The sequence below is a fragment of the Sus scrofa genome, chromosome 3, assembly GCF_000003025.6.
Source record: "Sus scrofa isolate TJ Tabasco breed Duroc chromosome 3, Sscrofa11.1, whole genome shotgun sequence".
In the NCBI taxonomy this organism is placed as follows: Eukaryota; Metazoa; Chordata; class Mammalia; order Artiodactyla; family Suidae; genus Sus; species Sus scrofa.
The window spans coordinates 37,538,124-37,562,652 of record NC_010445.4 but is presented as its reverse complement, the minus strand read 5'-3'; the positions used below and the strand labels follow the sequence as shown (position 1 = coordinate 37,562,652).

At 45.8% G+C, this 24,529-nt stretch overlaps 2 protein-coding genes across 7 annotated transcripts in view; one reads left to right on the top strand and one right to left on the bottom strand.

The window, feature by feature from the left end:
- GLYR1 (glyoxylate reductase 1 homolog) overlaps window positions 1–7,296 on the bottom strand; it is a 38,136-nt gene extending 30,840 nt beyond the window's left edge. For both annotated transcript variants that reach the window (XM_003354620.4, XM_013995678.2), the window contains exons 1-3: window positions 7,172–7,296; window positions 6,096–6,132; window positions 5,079–5,158 (exon numbers count right to left, since the gene is read on the bottom strand). In XM_003354620.4, coding sequence (XP_003354668.3) covers window positions 5,079–5,158; window positions 6,096–6,132; window positions 7,172–7,209 — 155 coding nt within the window. In that variant the 5' untranslated portion in view covers window positions 7,210–7,296. The remainder of the gene's footprint in view (window positions 1–5,078; window positions 5,159–6,095; window positions 6,133–7,171) is intronic.
- Window positions 7,398–24,529, top strand: part of UBN1 (ubinuclein 1) — a 42,950-nt gene continuing 25,818 nt past the window's right edge. For all 5 annotated transcript variants that reach the window (XM_021086662.1, XM_013995671.2, XM_005662154.3 and 2 more), the window contains exons 1-7: window positions 7,398–8,132; window positions 11,050–11,337; window positions 20,958–21,044; window positions 21,857–21,952; window positions 22,280–22,414; window positions 23,110–23,213; window positions 23,919–24,357. In XM_021086662.1, the coding sequence (XP_020942321.1) occupies window positions 11,089–11,337; window positions 20,958–21,044; window positions 21,857–21,952; window positions 22,280–22,414; window positions 23,110–23,213; window positions 23,919–24,357 (1,110 nt within the window). In that variant the 5' untranslated portion in view covers window positions 7,398–8,132; window positions 11,050–11,088. The remainder of the gene's footprint in view (window positions 8,133–11,049; window positions 11,338–20,957; window positions 21,045–21,856; window positions 21,953–22,279; window positions 22,415–23,109; window positions 23,214–23,918; window positions 24,358–24,529) is intronic.

The following is a 24,529-nucleotide window of genomic DNA, read 5'->3' as shown; positions in this document are numbered from 1 at the left end:
CGTGCAGCTTCCTGATCATTCATACCGTATCTCTGGAAGGACATGCCAGAAGAAAATTTTTTTTGTCTTTTTAAGGCCACACTCACAGCATGTGGAGGTTCCCTGGCTAGGGGTTGAGTCGGAGCTGTAGTCACTGGCCTACGCCACAGCCACAGCCACAGCCACAGCCACAATCACGCCGGATCCGAGCTGCATCTGCGACCCACACCACAGCTCACGGCAATGCTGGATCCTTAAACCCACGGAGTGAGGCCAGGGATAGAACCTGTGTCCTCATGGATGCTAATCAGATTCGTTCCTGCTGAGCCACGACAGGAACTCTGGACGTGCCAGAAGAAACCAGTGTAATTGAATGTCTTGGGCCAAAAACCGGGTGGCTGAGGGATGAGGATGAATGGAACTGTTTCAATGGTTTACAGCTTGATGGGAGTGGTGGGGGAAGACCATAAACATTTATAATTCTTAAAAGACAACAAATCAACAATAAAAGCCTCTGCTGTAGCACATGGGCTTGTCTGACTGCCCAGAGCATTCCCCCATGACTTCCTTGCAGAGGTTTGCTCAGGTGGTGGCTGCTGTGTGGCTGCCAGCGTGAACTGCAGCTGTACGGCAGCCAGAAGTGGCAAACTTAACCCGGGCAGTGATATACCTCCCATGTGTGGTTGTCATTTGGAAACAGAAAACTTCCCCTAACTTCCCTTCCCAGAGGTACCCTCTGATGACATGCTCAAAATGAATTAAAAAAACCACACATTTTCAAGCATTTCCTTAATTCTGACTCGCTTTCCCTTTAAATTAAAATCAGATCATGTAGACATTAAAGAAGCCAGTCTTTGGAACATCCAGAACACCCTAACATGTGACTTTGCACAGACCCCATGACCTGGGCAGGCAGGAGAGAGTACACCCATGCAAGCACAGGTCACAGGTGAGAACGAGGATGGCTCAGAAGATGTGGCTCTGCCTCTCCATCAAGATTCGATGGGTAGTATTTAGTAAATCATTTCTAGGCTTCCCCACCCCCTTAAACCAATGAAACAGGCTGAGGATGACTGAGGTGTTACAGGTTTACATCTAAGCTATTCAGGAATCAAGACACTGGGGGCGGGGGCAGCAAATCAACACACAAACCAACCCAAAAAAAAGCCACAAGACACGAACAATTTCAAGCAGCCATTATCAAACAGACATCAACAAAGACTTGCAGGTAAGACAGATATGGAAAATTTGTTTCCAAAACTTGTAAACATTCCCAAATGCTGGATGAGGCTCTCAAGCTGCACTGCCAACGTCAACATGGCCAGCCACTTCTTTTTATGCCAGTTTCTATGATTCCGGCGCATGACACCTGTTCCTAGATCCACTGCCTCTGCCAGGAAGGGAGTCACCTGGAGGACGGGCTGCTCAGCGCTCTGCTCTCGAGGATCGCTCCTGGCCAGCTCAAGGAGAGGGACACTGCTGGCTCTGTCCAACACTGGAGCAGTGGCCCTCACTAGCCCACTTGGCTCAATTCTCCAACCATTACATGGTGCCAGATGCAGGATAAGTAGGTCAACCAGGTGCCAGGTGAAAAGAGAAAGAGATGCAGAGATGCTGTGCTTCTAATCACGAGCCACAGACTTTTCTAGGTTACTTGAGTACATAGACACCTTGCATCTGAGCAGCCCTTTCTCTTTTCACCTGGCACCTGGTCGCATTTTCTGTGTAAACTAGCTCTTCAACAGGTCTTGCCTAGTATACTCCTTATATATGTTCTAAACCCCAGCACACATTTATTCTACTCACAGTGCCCCTTGTCGAAACATCTGAGGATTTATGGCCAAGTCAGTGTTTATCTCTTTAAGGTCACTTTTTATTTCATCAATTCTGATCGTGTTCTTTTTTCAGTCTTTCTCTTTCATAGTAAAGAGGCCCATGCTTTCACCTTCGTCCCTGTTTCCATTCCTGACAGGTTCCACCAGATCCTACTGGGAAGACAGACTATGCAGCACACCATGCTTCTGGCCAGGCACAGTGCACAGTGCAGTTTTTACATAAAGATGGAACAATGTAAAAATAAGAAAAAAAGAAAATAATTAAAAAACCAAGTAAAACCAATCCAACAAAAAAAGTGGACTAATGTAATGTTTTGTGTTCAAAGTCTTTTAGGTCAAAAGAGCGGACCTGGCTGCCATCCTCAGGGATCTTGGACTCTTTTCAAGGGCCTGCCCCACCCCACCCCACCCAGCACAGGGTCTGTCTCTCCCATTTTCTGACTTAAAGCCGCCTGCCTCTTAACCAGTTTCACTTCCTTTTTTAACATATCTATACCCTGACCTGATGTCTGCTGAATACCTGCTCGATGCCAACCAACACAACCCATTAAGTGAAGCTCCTTCTTCATAACCACCAGGTAAGGAGTGTTATCCCCACATGTGGATGAGGACACAGAGGCTTAGAAAAGTCCAAGAGTTCAAATCACAGGACAAGTGACACGGATATCTGAACGCCCACCACGCTGGTAACAAATCCAGAGCTCCTTCACCAAAGTTTATCGAACAATCTGGAGATTTCGCCCTCAGATAATAAACAGATTCTAAATAAAGTCTGAACACCGATCTCTAAGAACCCTTCTCCCTTTGGAGAAGTGCTGCACATCCTTATCCTCTGTTTCCTCTCACTAAGGCAACTGCTTAGCAACAAAAAGTTCACACGTCAGTCCTATGGTGACTTCATTTTTAAATGTTTTTTTTTTTTTAAATATGGAACTCTATCAAGGAGATTTAAAGGCTAAAGATATTGCCTAGAAGTTGCCGTGTATCCACTTGCTCACAGATCTCCTCGAAGAACTTCAGTTAGAAATCACATCACCACCACCACCACCGCATGTTTCGTGTGTTCAGTGGGTACATCCTTTTCACCAGCTCCACCGGTTTGCCTGGTTGAGTGCCTGAGTGCTGAGATTCACTCAGATCCAACTCTGGGTCCTACTCACACGCAGTATTTCTCATACATACACCGGGACTAAGGCTTATCCCTCTAGCCTTCCAGCATTTAAAAAATTATCATGAAGACATCACGGCTTTCCAGCCTCCTGTAACCTAACTGCCTGCTTTCTGTGGGTTCTCCTTTGTGTTTCAGACTTTGGCCCCCCAAGCCAGGCTGACTATGTCGCCTCTGTTCACCCCAAGCACAAGTTCTTTACCTCAGGCAGGAAGGCGCTCTGTCCACACACGCAACTGAACTGCCAGCAGCTCACAGTGGCCCCACTGCCTGGAAAGCCCTTACTACTCCTGCCTATCCAAACTCTATCCATCCTCTAGTCTGATGCAAATCCCATCTCTTCCATCGGCCTTCTCTGACCTAGCTGTTCTCCACTCATCTCTCATTCTAGAAGCCTTTATTCCATGCATCACTCATTCTGCACTCAATCCCAGCTGGAAGGTTTATGTCTTGCCCCTTGAGTTCCTAGAAGATGAGGACCATGACATTTGCTTTTCTGGAAGCTCCCTTCTATGCCGAGCAATGCGCAGTGTGGTTGCAAAATTAGTATTTGTTTTATGCATCCAGGCAATCTTCCTGTGAAATCCATAGCATTGCCAGAACCTTCTCTCTTCTAGACTGTTTCTGGCTCTCCCAGCTCCAGGCCAGCGACTCCCTTGAAATATTGCCACCAAAATGCAGCTAAATTGGTTTGTGACAAGAACTGGGGCTGCGTATGTTGGTGTACGTACATGCTGAAGGGACATGCCATGCAAACTCTAAATAGGATGAGCCCTCTGATGCATAAACTTGCCAGCAAAGAAGACCGTAAGAGATTTTCCCACAGAATGTTATATATCGCTTTCTAGAATGTGTATTTTAACCATCAGTGTTGGATTTATCAGAAAAGCCACAGATATTTTTCAAACCCAAAACAACATTTTCCTATAAAAATCATAAACAGAAACAGGAGTTCCCTTGTGGAGCAGAAGAAATGAATCAGACTAGGATCCATGAGGATGCTTCCCTGCCCTCACTCAGTGGGTGAAGGATCCAGTGTTGCCGTGAGTTGTGGTGTAGGTCACAGACAAGGTTCAGATCCCACGCTGCTGTAGCTGTGGCCAGCAGCTGTATCTCCTACTGAACCTCTAGCCTGGGAACTTCCATGCACCATGGTATGGCCCTAAAAAGAAGAAAAAAAAACCCATAAATAGAAAACTAACTACTTAAAGAAATCAAACCATCTAGGTAATCAGCTTGACGGAATTAAGATGAGAGCTAAACAAATCACTGGAAACTCAATTACATTTTCTTCCCTTCACAGTGATTTCTTTCTTTTTTTCTTTTTGTCTTTTTAGGGCCGTCCCCACGGCATATAGAGGTTCCCGGGCTAGGGGTCAAATCGGAGCTGTAGCTGCTGGCCCACATCACTGCCACACCGGATCCCAGCCACTGTCTTCGACCTACACCACAGCTCACAGCAATGCCGGATCCTTAACGCAATGAGCAAGGCCAGGGATGGAACCTGCATCCTCATGGATGCTAGTCAGATTTTCCACTGAGCCACAACCGGGAACCCCCACAGTGATTTCTTATATGGCCTATCAAAGAATCTCAAATCAATACTTCTGATTTCAAATATGAGACAAATCTGATTAAAAAGCTTTACTGTTAGAATGCTAAATCAAGTCATCTAGTTTCACGAAAACAAGACCAAACAATTACTTTTATAATTATAATTCATTACCTTATGCCTAAACCACAATGATAATCAGCCATTAAAAAAGAACCAAACACCCTCATAATGGAACTGTCTGTGGAGTTCCGAGTTCGGGTAAAACAAGCGTGAGAAATGATCTCAATGAGATTATCATATTTAAAAGGTGGCAAACCCTACTTCCCACCTGACTGCCATTGTTACCGGCCTCAGGATAGCTGCTCAAGAGAATTTCTCGGGGATAAGAACAGCACCTTTTATTTAGGTATGAAGCCAGAATGATGGCCATTCTGTGGACTACAATGAGACTAAACAAGGATCCCGAGAATCAACCAGCTTCAACCTGGGGCAAAGCCCAAACAGCAAAGGGAAAGCGAAATTCTTGGTGAGCACTACTCACTGATCTTCTGTTCCAAAAAACTTTACAAAGAAGCATTTCTTTCCACGTGGTTTCTTTAAGTCCTTGGGTGGGTTAACAATCTAGGGAATAAAAGGGGGAAAAACAAATTTTTTTCCCCACAGTTATAAGTTGGTAAGGGAAAGAAAAAACAAAACACAAAAGAAATACATCTTAAAAAAACAAAACCAAACACAGGGCCTATTTTATGTCCAAATCTGGCACTCTTCTACTGAGACGTGGAAATGTGCAAATATTCTAGAAGTTCCCTGTGTCTGTCATGTAACACAGTGTTCAGTAGATACAATATCCCTTTTACTAAAACGGCCCTGTTTTAAAAGCAGACCAACATCATTACCTCCTGTAATGTGACCCTGTCATTATGGAAGAAACGCAGAAAACACTCTTAAAAATACCTCTGTGCAGGAAGAGTTCAGACAGGTCAACAGTGACAATGAAGTAACAGTGACAACACCGAGACACTGAAAATGCCATACTGCAAAGAGTCTGAAGACATTTCCTAGGCTCCAAACAAGAATATAAAAACAGATCGGTTGGAAAGCTATGAAGGATCACTTCGTGCAAAACGTGGAATGCCAGCTTCTGCAATGCACTGGAGCAGCACATATGGTAAAATGCAAAGAAGATTTAAACTCAGTGGGACAAAAATACTTTGACTTTTCACTAGCCTACATTTAGATTTTTCTTACTGGAAAATTTGTTTTCTTCTCCATTTATTAGATTTATGTGCAAAGCTAAATTCAAGTTAGAAAGGATTTTCAGGATGAAAAGACTTTTCCACAAACCACCTCTGATTCAAGAAACAATAACATACTGTAGATTTAATGACGTGGTTTAAATTACACTGCCTTTTCTAAAAAAACTGACAGTGGAGGAAAAAAAAATTCTCCAATGTTATTTAAATAGGCCCAGTTAAACTCAATGTTAGGAATTCAAGGGACTGCATCTTATACTCTCCACCTCCTCAAACTCAACTTCAGATGTCCGCCAGTCACTCACCTTTCCCGGCCAAGGAGGATACCGGCCGAGTTTCCCCCTAGAGAAAACACAAAGAGTCAGCATTTGCCCTGGAAAGGCCAGTCCGTCTCCTTCAACCCACTCAACATGCAATTTATTTTCCTAAATCTCCCCTTCGACGCTCAAGTGCCAGAATAGAAAAAGCTGGGAACCAGAAGTTCTTATTGTGGCATCCACAGCTGGGCCCAAGAGGCCCAAACCCCTCAGAAATGCAATGCAAAACTGTAAACTTGTGTGCATTCTTCCGGTGACAAGGGATACAGAAAAACAAAACTACCAAGAGTCGTTTGTCCAGAACCTCCCCGGGACGTGACGAGGGTGGCGGGACGGTCTGCTGTGTAAACACAGACTTCCCCTTACAAAGTCTGGTTTCATCCCCCAACCCGGCTTTGACAAATGCTAATGGAAATCCTTCCTCTAGACTGAGAAATGAGCTACGCAGCTCAGCTGGAGGGAGGCGGCGACAGTAAGTCTTGGTTCGGGCGGTTGTCTGGGACACAGAAGCAGACCAGGGGAAGCACCCAAGGAGAAACTGGTCCCTGCCAAACCTCCAGTTGTAAAGGAGAAGTCCCCACTCCGTTTCTTCACAGGACAGTGCCAGCAGCCCGGTTTCGACACTCCCGGCTGAGCCGCCCGCACCGGTCGGTGCCATCGCAAGGCGGGTTTCGACGGGCAGGCTGGGACGCGATGGCTCCGCAGGCTCCCCGGCTCTCCCGCTTTCCCGGGAGCCCCAACCAGACCCCGAGGCGAGGACCGGGCGTCCGCGGGAGCCGCGCGGCGCTGGGCACTCCCCAAACGGTGGCCGCTGGAGTCCGGGTCCTGTGCGCAGCCCTCTCCACAGCTCAAAGCCGGGTCCGCCGCGGCCACCCTCGGCCTCAGTCCCCCCGGGCCAGGCTGCCCCTTCCGCCCGGCGTCGCTCCCAGCGCCCGCACCCCGCCTCGCCCACTCTCCGCCACCTGAAGCGAAGAGAAAGGCAGCCCCGGGGCGGGCTGCGAACCCCACGCACAGGGAGGCAACTCCCCAGCGCACATCACTCGGCCCGGGCCGCCTGGACTCACCACACCAAATCGCCGAGCCGCAGACTCACAGTCGCCATCTTACCACCCAACCACCGCCGGCGCACGGGCAGCCGGGAACATCAGGTCGTCCCGGTGCCGCCCATTGGAGTGAGCCCGGTCACGTGACGGGGGCTGACCGTAACCGGACACGCCGCTGCTCTGACGTCACCGCGCCCGCCCAGGCTCATAGGCCGGCCTAGCGGCACGTGACCCGGGCGCCGCGGTCTCCGCGCGCCGGAGCCCGGAGACTCCCGGCTTCTTCCCCCTCCCTCCGGCTCGTGACAACGTAGCGCAGCGGTCTGAGGCGGCGGCGACGGTGCGGCCGGCGGAGCGAGCGAGTCCCCGAGCTAGGGAGCAGGTCCTGCGGCCCGCTCCGCCCCAGGGCCCTGGCCTTCAGCCCCTCCCCCTCGGCGCTTCCGTTACGGCCGTTAGTCCTGCGCGGGCCCGGGGCCGCCCGCGTCTCCGAGCCGGCAGCTGCCCTGACGGACTTCGGCGCGGCCTGGAAGCCAGCCTCCGCCCGCGCCCGGGGCCTCGCGCCCGACGGGCTCTTCGCGGCCGCGCCCGGAGGGCGGACAGGTCCTTCGGAGGGTGGACAGGTCCTTTGGAGCGCTCTTTCTAACGGCCGGCGTCCAGGGAGAGGCTCCGATCCTGCGTCCGCGTCGCACGTTCTCCTGGGGCGCAGTGCTGCCCGTCCCGAAGTCCCAAGTTGCCCGGCCGACGTGGAGCCGGCGTCTCTCTGCTTCCTCCTGGGCCGGCGCGTCGGCACGGCCGGCGAGGCCCCCCGGGCGCGCGGGGACCGGGCCATGGGCCGTGGCGCGGGCCGGCCGACCGCCGGGAGGCATGGCTCGGTGGCCGGCCGCTAGCAGCGCGGCAGCCCGGGCTCCCGGGCCGGCATGAGGACGGCCACGGGGGAACGAGTGCGGCCCGCGGGGCCGTAGCCTGCGTCGCGCCGGGGACAAAGGTACGTGTCTTTGTGGGAACTGGGCTCTCACGTAAGCTTTGTTGTGGTTTGACACTTTTAGGGAAGTTGGAAACAGGCTGTTTTGACAACAGGAAGGCAGACGCTAAGCGTAGTTTCAGTATGTTCAAACTAAACCATTGAATGGGGAATCTTGAATAACAAGCAGTTTAGCACAGCGTCTGCCTAAATATCACCATCGCAGATAGAATGTAAAACATTTTAAAAAGGTTCCAATCTCAGTTTGAGAACCCAGGGAGTCTAAGTCAAGTGTTAACTTACCCGGGACTTTTCTTGAGTCACCGCCTGCATGAAAGAGTGGCAGGTCCACGGGCATCTCTCATAGGTGTCGTGTTATACAGAGACTGGGTGTAAACGGGAAGTTTTTAGCGAACTGACTTGTCCGAAGCCTGGTTTCTCTTTGGAATTCAGTTTCGCTGAAGTACCATCAGCTAGTTTCAGGAAGTGTCATTTACTGGTAACTATTTTGTGTTGTTTTAAATACAAATCTATGATTTAAAGCGTATTTAAGTTTCCAAGAGGGAACACTAAAATTCAACACACCTTCCTAACTTAATTTTTGAGGAATCGAAGGGTACGTTAATGACTTCATAAAATACACAGATCTTAAATCAACATCACATTGGACCTAGAGACATTCCCATTACAGTCAGGAACATGGCAAAGAATATATTGTCTAACATTCTGGCAGTTCTAGCCAATGCAACAAGACATGAAACAAAAATAAAACGTATTTTTTCGGAAAGTAGGAGACAAAATTTTTCTTCTGTGAATGTTACTCGACAGCCTATTTTGAAAAGTGCAAGGGAAATCCATTAAGTAAGAGTTCATTGAAGAGACTAATTACAAAGTCAGCATGCAAAATTCAGTTAGTTTTTCTACATTTTTACCAATAATCAGTTTGAAAATATTAAGAGGGTATGTAACAACAAAAAAATACTCCTGAGTATAACCTGAGGTACAGAACGAAGTTGTTATTTTGGGGTTAGCATCTGTTGAGGTTTTTTAAGAGGGGTGGTTTTGTTTGTAGAATACTGTGCTTTTATTTAGAATAATGTTCAACTCATTAAAATGCTCAGCTCATTGCAATTGAGTATCCAGGAGTTCCTACTCTGGTGCAGTGGATTAAGACTCCGACTGCAGCCGCTCTGGTTGCTTCAGAGGCCAGATGCAGTGGGTTGAAGAATCCCTAGTTGCTGCATATGTGGCATAGATCACAGCTGTGGCTCAGATTCATTCCCTAGCCTGGGAGCTTCCATATGCCATGAGTGCAGCCATTTTAAAAGAAAAAAAAATTGAGTATCTTAAGTGCTTAGCTTTTAAAAGCCTTTTAATCTTTGTTGACAATTTTATTTTTACAGATCTAAAAATGCTTATGTAAAAATATATTTGATTTTTGACAAATTTTCAATTAAGGCACCAGTTTAACAAATTGAATACCCCCAGTGAACTCTTTTTAAAAATTAAATTCTGGAGTTCCCGTCATGGCACAGCGGAAACAAATCCAGCCAGCAATCATGAGGTTTTCGGGTTAGATCCCTGGCCTCACTCAGTGGGTTAAGGATCTGGCGTGGCCGTGAACTGTGGTGTAGGTCGAAGACTCGGCTCAGATCTGGAGTTGCTGTGTCTCTGGCGTGGGCCGGAGGCAACAGCTCCCAATTGGACCCCTAGCCTGGGAAGCTCCATATGCCGCGGGTGTGGCCCTCAAAAGACAAAAAAAATAAATAAATAAACTCCCTCAGATGTTCTAACCTGAATTCAAAGTTTTATATGGTTGTTCTTTCTCTCAGATACATCACACTTCTAAAGCGTGAGCTTACAAACCTAAAAGTAAAATCTTTTCAAGGTCTTAACTCTTAGGCGTCTAATACTCATGTAAATGTAAGTCAGGTGTTTTGAAAGCATACTTTCAATTTAGTTACATTTCCTTAAGCATTTCAAGTTAAAGTTGTAACTAATAATCATGAATGTGTCTCATTCTCTTAAATGTTTCACATGAATTACTACAATGACTTAGAACTTAATCTAAAATGTAAGTGTTGATATGCTATTGTTTGATTTATTTTATTTTCTAATCTTATTTATGTAATTTCTTAGGCCTGCAAAATCACTTACCCAAGCAGTAGAAGCATTTTTATCATCTAGGGGATTGAAGTTACACTATCTAAAATTTGGGCCTAGATGAGGTTACATTTTTATTTATTTATTCATTTAATTTTGTTTTGTTTTGTTTTTGTGTTTTTAAGGCCGCACTTGTGGCATATGGAGGTTCCCAGGCTAGGGGTTGAATCAGAGCTACAGCTGCTACTAAGACTACAGAGCCTACTAAGGCTCTGTCAGCATGGTTTCTCTAATTTCAAGAACTTAGTGAAGATACGTAGAAGAAAGACTGCAAGGAAGCATACTAAACAGTGATTATCTCTGAATGATGTGAAATGGCATGTCTTTTATATGTACATGAAAACTTATGTGTATATACATATATACATATTTGTTTTTCTAAGGCCGCACCTGCAGCATATGGAGGTTCCCAGGTCTGATTGGAGTTATAGCTGCCAGCCTACACCAGAGCCACAGCAACACCAGATCCGAGCCATGTCTTCGACCTACACCACAGCTCATGGCAACGCCGGATCCTTAACCCACTGAGTGAGGCCAGGGTTCGAACGCACAACCTCACGGTTCCTAGTCAGATTCGTTTCTGCTGTGCCACGTTGGGAACTCCAAAAATTTTTATATTTAAGGTAAATAGTAGGTAAGCAGAAAACAGTAAGTGGTAATTAAGATGAATTTAACAGTGCTGTTTCTTAACAGTGAAAGGTTTTTTTGTTTTTTTAATTGAAATCTCTATAACTGAACAGGCGAGATCATCATTTTTATCATCTTGGTTTGTTTACAGAAGCCATGCAGTGACACCTACTAAGACTTGTTGGTAGCCATGTCGGAGCCCCACAGGGTCCAGTTCACCTCTCTCCCGGGTCCTCTGAATCCTGCGTTTTTGAAGAAATCCCGGAAAGAGGAGGTTGGGGGAGTAGAACAGCATCAGGACTCTGAGCCGGCTGCAGCAGCTGTTCGGATTACACTCACCCTCTTTGAGCCAGATCACAAGCGATGCCCAGAGTTCTTCTACCCAGAGCTGGTGAAAAACTTGCGAGGGAAGGTGAAAGGACTTCAGCCGGCAGACAAGGTACACCCCCACGGCCCAGGCTCACTGCACATCTCATGCCCAGGGTTGCAGAGGGTGGAGGCAGCGCTAAAGAAGCTTTGACCCCCTCACAAAGCAAGCACAAGGTTTGCTGGTTTTGCTTCTGGTAGGAAGGAATAGAATTCTTTCTAGAACCATTCCCTGATTTGCGTTAGAGAAAATGTATGGCAGATCCAAGGCTAATTTGAATTATGGTTAATAATATGAAGAAACAACAGATTTTTTCATGGAAAGGCTATAAATGTTACATGTAAATATGACCAGTCCCTTGGAGTTCCTGTCGTCATGTAAATATGACCAGTCCCTTGGAGTTCCTGTCGTGGTGGAATGGAAACAAATCTAACTAGGAACCATGAGGTTGCAGATTTGATCCCTGGCCTTGCTCAGTGGGTTAAGGATCCGGTGTTGCCATGAGCTGTGGTGTAGGCCGGTAGCTGTAGCTCTGATTCCACCCCTAGCCTGGGAACATCCGTATGCTGTGGGTGTGGCCCTAAAAAAAAAAGTAAAAAATATGACCAGTCCCTGGCTTTTCTAGTGCTGGAATTTCATGCTGGGCATTTCTCTTTTCCAAGGCACTCTCACACTGCCTAATAGGAAGGCAAGCAAGAAAAGACGCACACTGCTCATCTCTTCTGAATGCAATGATATTCTGGGAGTTCCCGCTGTAGTGCAGTGGGGTAATGATCCAGCTGGTCTCTGTGGTATTACCAGTTCAATCCCCTGTGAATGGGGTTATGGATCCAGCGTTGCTCTAGCTGTGGGATAGGTCACAAATGCGGCTCAGATTTGATCCCTGGCCCATGAATTTTTAAATGCTGTGGATGTGGCAGAAAAAGAGAAAAAAAACATGGTAATGTTCTGAATAGTTTCTTTACCTGTATGGATAGAAACTTTTTTTTTTTTTTTTTTTGCTTTTTAGGGCTGCACCCTCAGCATATGGAGATTCCCAGGCTAGGTGTCCAATTGGAGCTATAGCTGCCGGCCTACACCACAGCCACAGCAACGCAGGATTCGAGCCACGTCTGCAACCTACACCACAGCTCACGGCAACACCGGATCTTTAACCCACTGATCGAGGCCAGGGATTGAACCCGCAACCTCATGGTTCCTAGTCGGATTCGTTAACCACTGCGCCACGACGGGAACTCCCCTGATTTCTCAAATATTCTTAAAATGATTTTTTTTTCTGATAGATTTGTTTTACTTTTTTAGTATGGAACTTTTCAAATATGTGCAGTAGAGAGAGAATAGTATAAGACCCTATGTACCCATTATCCAGCTTCAGTTCTTATCCTTTGGAATTCATTAACTCTGTAAAAACTCTTTTTTTTTTTTTTTTTTTTTTTTTTTGGTCTTTTTAGGGCCGCACCCGCGGCATATGGAGGTTCCCAGGCTAGGGGTCTAATTGGAGCTGTAGCTGCTGGCCTACACCACAGCCATAGCAACGCCAGATCTGAGCCACATCTGCGACCTGCATCACAGCTCATGGCAATACTGGATTCTTAATCCATTGAGTGAGGCCAGGGATCAAACCCGCAACCTCATGGTTCCTAGTTGGATTTGTTTCCTCTGTGCCATGACAGGAACTCATAAAAACTTTTTATATTGGATTATGTACATAAGAAAAGTACAGGGAGTTCCCATTGTGGCTCAGTGGAAACAGATCTGACTAGTATCCATGAGGACGCAGGTTCGATCCCTGGCCTCACTCAGTGGATCGGGAATCCGGTGTTGCTGTGGCTCCGATTCAGCCCCTAGTCTGGGAACTTCCATATGCCTCGAGTGTGGCCCCCAAAAGACAAAAACAGACAAACGCACTAGGCTATCCTCTGAGGGAAAGGATGGTAGGATCCTGCATTTGGCAGCATTTGGATCTCTAGAGTGGCTCCTAGTGAAGTGAAGATTAGGTTGGTACCTGTCTCACAGCATGTCTGAGGTAGATGAGATCATGCAGCTGTAGTTTCTAGCAAATGGCTTCAGTGGCCAGTGCTCCTTCAGTCTAATCCATGGTTGTGCTATTTGGGGTGAATGCTTTTGAATAGGAGGATTCGCCACTTTTCTTTATTCCAAATAAAAATGTTTCCTTGATAAAGATCTGATTGGAAATTCCTAGTGTGGCTCAGTGGATTAGGAACCCAACTTAGTATCCATGAGGATGTGGGTACAATCCCTGGCCTTGCTCAGAGGGTTAAGGATCCAGGGTTACCACAAGCTGCTGCGCAGGTTGCAAATCTGGTGTTGCTGTGCTATAAGCCGGCAGCTGTAGCTCCAATTTGACCCCCAGCTACACCATGTGCAGCTGTAAAAAGAAAAAATAATTGGCTGAATGGAAGCCACTTGAGCCTGTGCCAAGAGTCATTCTGTTGTATGAAGGCCAGTGGACAGGATGAGAAAAAGTAATTTTAAATTCGTCCATGAACTCTTTTCCAAAGTAGGAGTAGTTTCCTCTTCCTTGAGAGGAAGACAAAGCAGTAGGCATTGGTTAAAGTATTTATGGACTCAAACCAAATCAGTAGGTCAATGGAAATTAGAACTCCATGCTCTGATTTTACCCTTTTTGGGTTCAGATGCCCTTCTCACTTGCAGAAAAATGTATGGGTGGCATACATAGAAAACTTTGAATTCCATTTCAGGGGTTCACTCCTGGCCTTCAGATTCAGAACTCCTGAATTGTCATGTCTGCTCTGCAGTGTTGAAAGCACAGTGTATTCTGACGTGTTCATGGATTAACTCATTCAGCCTGTATTCTTACAGTGAGAAGGCACTGTGCTAGACGCTGTGGACTATGTAAAGGTGGAGAAGTTGCTGTACCAGCCTCAAAGGGACTTGGCAGTCTGATGTTTTAGGAAGATTATATCAACATAGGTGACAGGAGTCACAATGTGGTAATTGTTTAAGTCTGGTACAAATAGAGGCCCTGCAGAACTTGGATAGAGAAGAGCTTATATTCCAGATGCTGTGTTTAGACAGAGCTGCACCGTCATACGTTCAGGAAATTGTGGATGACTACTATTTACAGGGTATTAAGCAATACACATTAAATCCAACACCACTCCAGGTTGGTGGGATTTCTTAGAATTATTTGAACGATTTAGGTTATATCTCATCATTGTGGAAAAGCTAGAAGGTTCAGACAAGCTGTTTTGAAGACCATCCATTTTTGTGTGTACAATGTATGTATGCTGTTTAACATACTGGTATAGGTGTATTCTAAATCATTTAGCTGATCCTTTGTGAGTGAGAGGGATTTCAGTGGGAAGAGATGGGAGAGTGAGATAGAATTTTGTTTTTTGAACAAGCATCCAATCTCTAGTGTTTTTGGAATACTCTGGAGTCTTAAGTGTATTTGGTACTGGAATCTTTTATTTTTAACTCAAGTGAATTTTATATTTATAATTGTACAACCATCATCACAACCCAATTTTACAACATTTCCATCCCAAACCCCCAGCCCACCCCTCCCCTTCCCCACAACCTGTCTCCTTTGGTAACCATAAGTTTTTCAAAGTCTGAATCGCTTTTTGTTCTGCCAAGAAATTCATTGTACACTTTTTCTAGATTGCACATAAAAGTGATAGCATATGGCATTTGTGTCTCACTGTCTAACTTAGCATAATTTTTAGGTCTATCCATGTTGCTGCAAATGCCATTATTTCATTCCTTTTTATGGCTGAGTAATATTCCATTGTGTATATGTACCACATCTTCTTTATCCACTCCTCTGTTAATGGACATGTAGGTTGCTTCCATGTCTTGGCTATTGTATATAGTGCTGCAATGAATATTGGAGTACGTATATTTTTTTGAATCATGGTTTTTTCTGGGTAGATGCCCAGGAGTGGGATTGATGGATCAAATGATAATTCTGTTTAGTTTTCTGAGGACTCTCCATACTGTTTTCCATAGTGATTGCATCAATTTACATTCCCACCAACGGTGTAATGGAGTTCCTTCCCTTTTCTGCACACCCTCTCTGGCATTTATTGTTTGTAGACTTTTTGGTGATGGCCATTTGGCTGGTATAAGGCGGTACCTCATAGTGGTTTTGATTTGCGTTTCTCTAATAATTAGTGATGCTGAACATCTTTTCTTGTGTTTTTTGGCCGTCTGTATGTGGTCCTTGGAGGATTTTCTTTCTTTTTTTTTTTTTTTGTCTTTTTGCTATTTCTTTGGGCCGCTCCCGCGGCATATGGAGGTTCCCAGGCTAGGGGTCTAATCGGAGCTGTAGCCACTGGCCTACGCCAGAGCCACAGCAACGCAGTATCCGAGCCGCGTCTGCAACCTACACCACAGCTCACGGCAACGCCGGATCGTTAACCCACTGAGCAAGGGCAGGGACCGAACCCGCAACCTCATGGTTCCTAGTCGGATTCGTTAACCACTGCGCCACGATGGGAACTCCAGGATTTTCTGTTTAGGTCTTCCACCCATTTTTTGATGGGGTTGTTTGTTTTTTTTTTGGTATTGAGCTGCAGGAGGTGTTTGTATATTTTGGAGATTAATCCTTTTGTCGATTGTTTCATTTTTCTCCCATTCTGTGGGTTGTCTTTTCATTTTGTTTAGGGTTTCCTTTGCTGTACAAAAACTTTTAAATTTAATTAGGTCCCCATTGTTTATTTTTGTTTTCATTGTCATTACTCTAGGAGGTGGATCTGAGAAGATTGCTGTGGTTTATGTCAGAGAGTGTTCAGCCTATGTTTTCCTCTAAGAGTTTTGTAGTTTCTGGTCTTATATTTAGATCTTGAATCTCTTTTGAGTTTATTTTTGTGTATGGTGTTAGGAAGTGTTATAGTTTTATTTTTTTACATGTAGCTGTCCAGTTTTCACAGCACATCTTATGAAGGGACTGTATTTTCTCCATTGTATATTCTTGCCCCCTTTGTCATAGTAGTTAACCATAGGTGCGTGGGTTTCATCCTGGGCTTTCTGTCCTGTTCCACTGATCTGTATTTCTGTTTTTGTGCCAGTACCATACTGTTTTGATGACTAACTTTGTAATATTGCCTGAATCCATTCAGCCGGATTCCTCCAGCTCCATTTTTCTTTCTCAGGTTGGCGTTGGCTGTTGTGGGTCTTTTGTTTGTTTTGCTTTTTAGGGCCTCACCTGCAGCACATGGAGGTTCCCAGGCTAAGGGTCCAGTCAGAGCTACAGCTGCTGGTCTGCACCACAGCCACAGCAACATCAGATCCAAGCCACATCTGTGACCCACACCATAGCCAATGGCAATGCCAGATCCTTAACCCACTGAGTGAGGCCAGAGATCAAACCTGTGTCAGATTTGTTTCAGCTGAGCCACAGCAGCCTCATCAGCATCTTAGAGTTTTCAGGATATAGGTCTTTTGTCTCTTTAGGTAGGTTTATTCCTAGGTATTTTATTTATTTATTTAAATTTTTTTTTATTTTTTGTATTTCTTTTTGTCTCTTTAGGGCTGCACCCACGGCATATGGAGATTCCCAGGCTAGGGGTCGAATCAGAGCAGTAGCCATTGGCCTACGCCAGAGCCACAGCAATGTACCATCTGAGCTGTGTCTTCGACCTACATCGCAGCTCACGACAATGCCGGAGCCTTTACCCCACTGAGTGAAACCAGGGATCGAACTTGCATCCTCATGGATGCTAGTCAGGTTTGTTAACCTCTGAGCCATGATGGGAACTCCGGAATTTTATTTTTTTGATGCAATGGTAAATGAGATGGTTTCCCTAATTTCTGTTTCTGGTCTTTCATTGTAGTATATAGAAATGCAGGAGACTTCTGTGTATTATTAATTTTGTATCCTGCAAGTTTACCAAATTTGTGGCCCAGAATGTTATCTATCCTAAAGAATTTTTCATGTGCACTTGAGATGAATGTGTATTCTGCTGCTTTTGGATGGAATGCTCTATAAGTGTCTATTATGTCCATCTGGTCTAATGCATCATTTAAGGCTTGTGTTTCCTTTGTTGATTTTCTGTCTGGATGATCTGTCCATTGCTGTAAGTGGGGTGTTAAAGTCCCCCACTATCATTGTGTTACTGTCAATTTATCCTTTTAAGGTTCTTAGCAGGTGCCTTATATATTGAGGTGATCTTATGTTGAGTGTATATATGTTTACAATTGTTATATTCTTGGATTACTCCTTTGATCATTATGTAATGTCCTTCTTTAATCTCTTAAAATATTCTTTATTTTAAGGTCTATTTTGTCTGATAGTACTGCTATTGCAGCTTTCTTTTGATTTCAGTTTGCATGGAATATTTTCTTCCATCCTCTCACTTTCAGTTTGGGAGTCTATATGTAAATATGTACAAGATTGTTTTAAGTTATTGGTGTCTTAATTGCAAGTGCATCTCCAGTGTTCTGCATTTGTACCCTCTGCTTCTCACGATTTCTGGTTTTGGTGGCGTATTTGTGTGTGGATGATTTCCTACCTTTACCATATGTATACCTTTATCAGTGAGCCTTGTCGTTGGTACTATTTTTGTTTCTAGTTGTGATCTTTTCTTTTCCACCTTTCGTATTTGTTGTAAATACTAAATTTACAACAAATTTGAAGTTCTTTAGTATTTGTTGTAAAGCTGATTTAGTGGTACTGAATTCTGTTAGCTTTTGCTTTCTGTAAAGCCTTTGATTTCTCCTTCAAATCTAAGTGAATGCCTTGCTGGGTAGAGTAATCGTGGTTGGAGGTTTTTTCCTTTCATCACTTTCAGTATATTGTGCCACTCGCTTCAGGCCTGCAGAGTTTCTGCTGAAAAATCAGCCAATAACCTTATCAGGGTTCCCTTGTATGTTACTTGTCTCTTTTCCCTAGCTGCTTTCAATATTTTTTCTGTCTTTAATTTTGGTCATTTTGATTAATATGTGTCTTGGGTGTTCCTACTTTGGTTTATTATATGTGATGCTCGTCGTGCTTCCTGGGTTTGCATGAGTGATTGATTTCCCATGTGAGGGAAGTTTTCGGATATTATCTCTTCAAATATTTTTTTCCTGGCCTTTTCTCTCTCCTTCTGGCACCCCTGTAATACAGATGTTGGTGCATTTAACTTAACATTGTCCCAGAGTTCTCTTAGACTGTCTTCATTTCTTTTCAGTCTTTTTTCTCTTTTCTGTTCCTTGTCAGTGATTTCCTCTAGTCTGTCTGCCTCCTCATGTATTTGTTTTTCTGCCTTCTGTATTCTGCTGTTGGTTGCTTGTAGTGAAGTTTTTATTTCAGTTATTGTATTTTGTATCTCTGCTTGCTTAATCCTTAAATCTTCTGTTTTCTTTGTTCAGTGTTTCTTGTAATTTGTCAATCTTTACCTACACTTTATTTCCAAGATCTTAAATCATCTTTACTATCATTAGTCTAAAGTCTTTTTCAGGAGTTCCTATCATGGCTCAGCTGAAACAAATCTGACTAGCATCCATGAGGACTCACGTTCGATCCCTGGCCCTGCTCAGTGGGTTAAGGATCTGGTGTTGCCATGAGCTGTAGTATGGGTCACAGATACATCTCGGATCTGGCATTGCTGTGGCTGTGGCATAGGCCAGCAGCTACAGCTCCAATTGGACCCCTAGCCTGGGAACCTCTGTATGTCATGAGTGTGGCCAAAAGAAAAAAGAAAGTTTTTTTTCATGGAGATTGGCAATCCTCAGATCTCTTAGTGTTTTTTCTGGGTTTTTTTTTTTATTGCTCCCTTATCTGAGTCATAATTCTCTGCCTGTTCATTTTGTGTGGATTTTTGGTGTGATCTCCTTTTTGCAGACAATGGAGTTGTAGTGTCTCTTGTTTCTGATATCTGCCCCCCTTGTGGCTGAAGTTGGTACCTGGGGCTTGCTGCAGGCTTCCTGATGGGAGGCACTGGTACCTGCTGACTGGTGGGTGGACCTGATTCTTATCCCTTTGGTGGCTGGGGCTTTGTTTGGGTGAGATTAGAAGAGGCTCTGTCCCTGGAGGGTCTTTAGGCAGCCTGTTTGCTGTGGGCTGTGTTCCCACCTGGTTTGTTGTTTGGCCTGGGGCTTCTCAGCCCTAAGTGGCTAGGACTAGAGTTTTCCAAATTGGCCACCTCGAGAGGAGTTCAGGCTGATGATTGTTCCTGAGACCTTTGTCTCCAATGTCCTTCCCCCATGGTGGGCCTCAGTCGCCCCATTTTCCCAGGAGACATTCTAAGAACCTCAGGCAGGTCTGACGCAGATTCCTCTGGAGTTTCTTCTTTGCTCTGGGACCCATTGCACAGGAAAGCCTGTGAGCACCTTTCAAAAATGGGATCTCCATTTCCCTCAGACCCAAGGAGCTCCTGCACACAAGCCCCGCTGGCCCTCAATGCCAAATGCCCCAGGGGCTCCTCCTCCCAAGACCGTGTTCCCCAGGTGTGGGAACCTGATGTGGAGCTCAGAACTCTCATTCTTTTTTTTTTTTTTCCCCCCGCACGGAATGTGGCATGGGGTTTAGTGGGGGGTGGGGGCGGGCGCTGCTGCCTCAGCTCGTCAGTACATTCATCACACTGGTGGGACCCCCGCCACCCCCAGGTGCAGCCAGGACCGCTGGTCCTGGGTGCTGGAGGGAGCTGGGCGTGCCCACTCCGGGGAGGTTACCACGGGCGTGTGCGCACAGGGACCAGGCTGGTTATTGGGTGAGCGTGATGGGAGAACTCTCATTCTTGTGGGTGAGCTTCTGGGATATAGTTCCTTTCCAGTCTTTAGGCCGCCCATCCCCCTGGAGGGTATGGGGTTTCTTATATTTGCTTGTATCATGTAATTGCCCCGCCTGTCGTCTCAACCTCTTTGTCTTTGTCTTCTGGAATAGGATATCTTTTCTGATAGTTTGCATTCTATTTTGTTGAAGGTTGTTCAGCAGTTGATTGTAATTTCATTGCTTTTATGAGAGATGGTGAACCCCAGTCCTTCTCCTCTACCATCTTAAGCCCTTTTATTAAAATTAAGATTCCTTGCCAAAGTAGCTTTAAGGTCCAACTCTGGAAAATTCTCGTAAAGAAAATGCAAGAGTAAGTTTATGGAGTGTAAATAAACTTTGGAAAATCACATGAAAATATCTGGAGTGAGTATTGAGATTGGGAGGGAAGGGCAATTATTGATCCTTCAAGATAGGCTTCCAAGGGAAGGTTAATGCCATGCACTTGAGTTTGACCTTCAGTGGCACTGCAAAGTGCAGGTTCACCCCACTCTTCCAACCCGTAAGGCAGAATAGCTCTCAAGTACTTGGTTCATGGTTTCTGAACCTTTCTGAGCCATTGTCTTCTTTGGAAGTTGGTGAAACCTGTGGACCCCCTTCTTTGAATGATGTATAAAATAATGTTTAGGGTTACGAAGCAAACCACCCTATTGGAACAGTTCTATATGGGTTGTGAATTCCTGATGAAAGCCCCTTTGTCATGCCTGGAGCTTAAAGGACCTGCTGTGTGGTGTGTGATTATAGGCATTTAACCAAGTTCTGTTGAATCTCACGAATGGAAATTTTCCTTTCTTAAGTAAACATGGATGGGAAGGTAGCAGGTATTCTACCATGTCTTTTCTGAAAAGCAGTTTTTATTGTGCAGTTTATAGGTGTTGAGTAGTCACTGAAGGTACTGTGCATAGCATCGTGGGAATTTATTGACTTATTTTGTGGAATGCTCTCTTTACAGAAGAAAGATATCTTGGATCCTTTCAATGATGAAGACAAAGAAAGGCATAAAGTGGAGGCCCTTGCTCGGAAATTTGAAGAAAAATATGTAAGATTTCTCTCTTGGCAACAAAACAACCATGTTCAGTAGGAGAGACTCTCAGACATTTTCATCCTTTAGTGGCTTAACATCTAATCAACACTGATATGGAAACAAGTGTAGGGAGAGAACAGACTGCAATTATTAAAAAATGTGTTAAGGTACAGAAAATGCACGTGGCAAGAACTCACTTGAAGGACTAAATGGATGAATAAACAGGAGGGGCTTTTACCCTTAGGCCATCCTGAGAATTAGTGTTTTGATACAGAGCACATGAAGCTATTAGTTCTTTTGTTTTAGACCACTTTGTGCATTTGCAAATCTATTTTAAAAGTAAGTCTTCAGGGAGAGTTCCTGTTGTGGCTCAGCAGGTTAAGAATCTGACTAGTATACCTAAAGATGTGGGTTCAACCTCTGGCCTCACTCAGTGGGTTAAAGGACCCATTGTTGCTGCAATCCGCAGTATAGGTTGCGGGTGTAGCTCTGATCTGGCATTGCTGTGGCTTTGGTGTAGGCTGACAGCTACAGCTCTGATTTGACTCCTGGCCTGGGAACTTCCGTATGTCACGAGTATGGCCCTAAAAAGACAAAGAATTTTAAAAACATAAAAAAAGGGCTTCAGGGAAGGAAATTTTTGTGTGTGTGAGATTTAGTGCTTTCCAGCCTTTAGTCACCAGCTGATGGAATTCAAGGCACCAATTCTGTGTATTAAAAAAAAAAAGCCGGTGACCTCAGACCTAGAAATTTATTAAAAGGATAGATCTCATGTTATGTATTCTTAACACTATTACCCAAAACATATTATCTATTCTAAATTTTAGGGTGGAAAGAAACGTAGAAAAGACCGAATACAGGACTTGATTGATATGGGTTATGGTTATGATGAATCTGATTCCTTCATCGATAACTCTGAGGCGGTAAGTTTTTAAAATGTGCCTGCTGCCAGCGCCCAGAGTCTGGGGGTGGAGTCATTGGATTTGCCCTCGGCTCAAGGAAAGAGCTGCATTGACACCTTGAGGAAGTGACACCCTGATCTGGGCCTTGGTTCTTCTCTGAAAGTGGTGCTCAGATGTGTCTAAAACACCGTCTCACTCAGACATTTATGATTGACCATAGACATATTTTGGCATGCCGTCTGAAATGGGACAGATAAACATGGTCACATATGCTCTGGCAAGACACACTCTGCACCTTTGGACCATAGTCCCAGAACTTGAGCTGACCGTTCATTTTCCCCCCTTCAGTATGATGAGCTCGTTCCTGCTTCTTTGACTACAAAGTACGGAGGATTTTACATTAACTCGGGAACCTTGCAGTTTAGACAAGCATCAGAATCTGAGGATGACTTCATTAAAGAAAAGAAGAAGAAATCGCCAAAGGTTAGAACGTTGCTCGCTTTTGGCTTTCAGAAGTGCTTTTTTATGTGACCTTGTGAGATGAGTAGGTGACTTGCCAGAATTTGTGCTGATTTAGGCTGGCTCAGGAGATTGTGCCGAGGTGGACAGTGCCCTTCGCACGCGTGTGCCGAGTCGAGGTGCCCTGAACTTGGAGGTCTTGGTCGTTGTATTCATGCCTGCGTCGCAGCAGGGATTCTTTCTTGAGGTGGTCCCGGGGGGCCGAGGGCAGTGAAGGGTGTGGAGTGAGGGGAGTTTGCACCAGCCTTGCTGTGTCTCTTCTGTGGACATGTAGAGGACTTCAGTTCCCAGGGCTGTCACCCCAACAAAAAAGAAGTTAGCCTTAAGATAAGTTTGTTTTGAAATCTATCTGCCACTGCCTGTGTGTTTAAAACTTGAGGTGGGCCAACACACAGCTAGATCATTTTGAACCAGAAAGAGTTGAGGCTGCAGAATGGCCTTTGTGGCCTCAGGCCAGGTCTCCCAGGAGCCGCTGTCAGTGGGAGTGCTGTACTGACCTGTGGGTCCCTAGTCCAAGGACCAATCCACAAGCTCTTTTTCATGAAGGAAGTAAGACAGCTCTCAGGCTGTACCCCGGGCAGAGCAAGGCCAGTGCTGTGTAGTGCACTTGCTCCCGGAGTCAGGGAGCCGTGTAACTGTGCCTTGTCTTTAATTCTCAGAAGCGGAAGTTGAAGGAAGGTGGTGAGAAGATAAAGAAGAAGAAAAAAGATGACACTTATGACAAGGAGAAGAAATCGAAAAAGTCCAAGTTTTCCAAAGCCGGGTGAGAGGCAGCAGCTTCTTTGCTAGGATGCAATCTGAACTGTTAGGGCAGGACACCTGGGAGCTGACTGGCCCTCCTCCTCACAGCTTCAGAAGAGGCCGCAGGGCCTGGCCTTGCGTCCCCCTCACGCCTCCCACAGTGCCGTGTGCGCACAGTCAGTACTCTTGCTTCTCTGTGTGTCAGACCTCAGAGTGCTCTCTGTCCACTGTCAGTGTTGGCAGCTATTTCTGTTGCTGTGCGATTGCTGATGTTTCTTGTTCTCTCGGGCACCCCTCCTGCCCTGGTTCTCTGTCTGCCTTCCCCTTTGTCTTCTCTGGTCCTGCTTCCTTTGCCTTACTCGGTCTCACCCCAGCCGCCCTCCAAGTTGCTGCTGCTCTCTGCTGCTCCTGCTTTCTCCCCTTAAATACCTTTTTTTGCCCCCCCCCCTTTTGCAATCTTTTATTTCAGCCTGGCAGTCGTTTTTAAAAACCCATCGGATATGTAGCATTTTTGGACACTGTTTTGCTAACGTATATTAAATCTCAAGCTTTGGTCCCAGCAAGAAGGAGCTCCATATGCCAAGAGGCGGGAGGAGGAGTGACAGGGTGGACTTGTGACTGAGGTTCCTGGAGACCCTTGCACTGGGAGCAGGGCTGAAGTCCCTCTGTGACTTTTCCTTCTGACGCATATTGCAGCCTTCATAACTAGCTTCCCCCTTGCTTGCAGCTTCACAGCCCTCAATGCCAGTAAGGAGAAGAAGAAGAAGAAGTACTCTGGGGCTTTGAGCGTTAAAGAGATGCTGAAGAAATTTCAGAAGGAGAAAGAGGCTCAGAGAAAGAGGGATGAAGAGCATAAGCCTGCCTCGGTCCCGGTGGTGGCTGCTCAGGGCCTGCGGGAGCTGGAGGGCGCCCCTGACCCTTTACTCTCACTCTTCGGCTCTGCTTCCGACAATGACTTGCTGCAGGCGGCCACTGCCATGGACTCACTGACTGATCTGGACTTGGAGCAGCTGCTCAGTGAGTCTCCGGAAGGAAGCCCCTTCGGTGATATGGATGATGAGAGCGATTCCCTTGGGGTGGGACTGGACCCGGAATTCAGGCAGCCCTCTTCCCTTCCCGAAGGCCTGCCCACACCCCTGGAGAAGCGCGTTAAGGAGCTGGCTCAGGTATGGTGACATGTGGCCGGGCTCTCCTGCAGGCGGTTTGGGCAGATCGATGCTGGTCCCGAACCACTCGAGCTCACAGCCCACAGCACCCTTAGCGAGGGGGTGGTTCCAGTGTCAGCTCTTGCAGGCTCTCTGCTCCTCCCAAGTGAGGGAGCAGCGACATTCTGCAGTC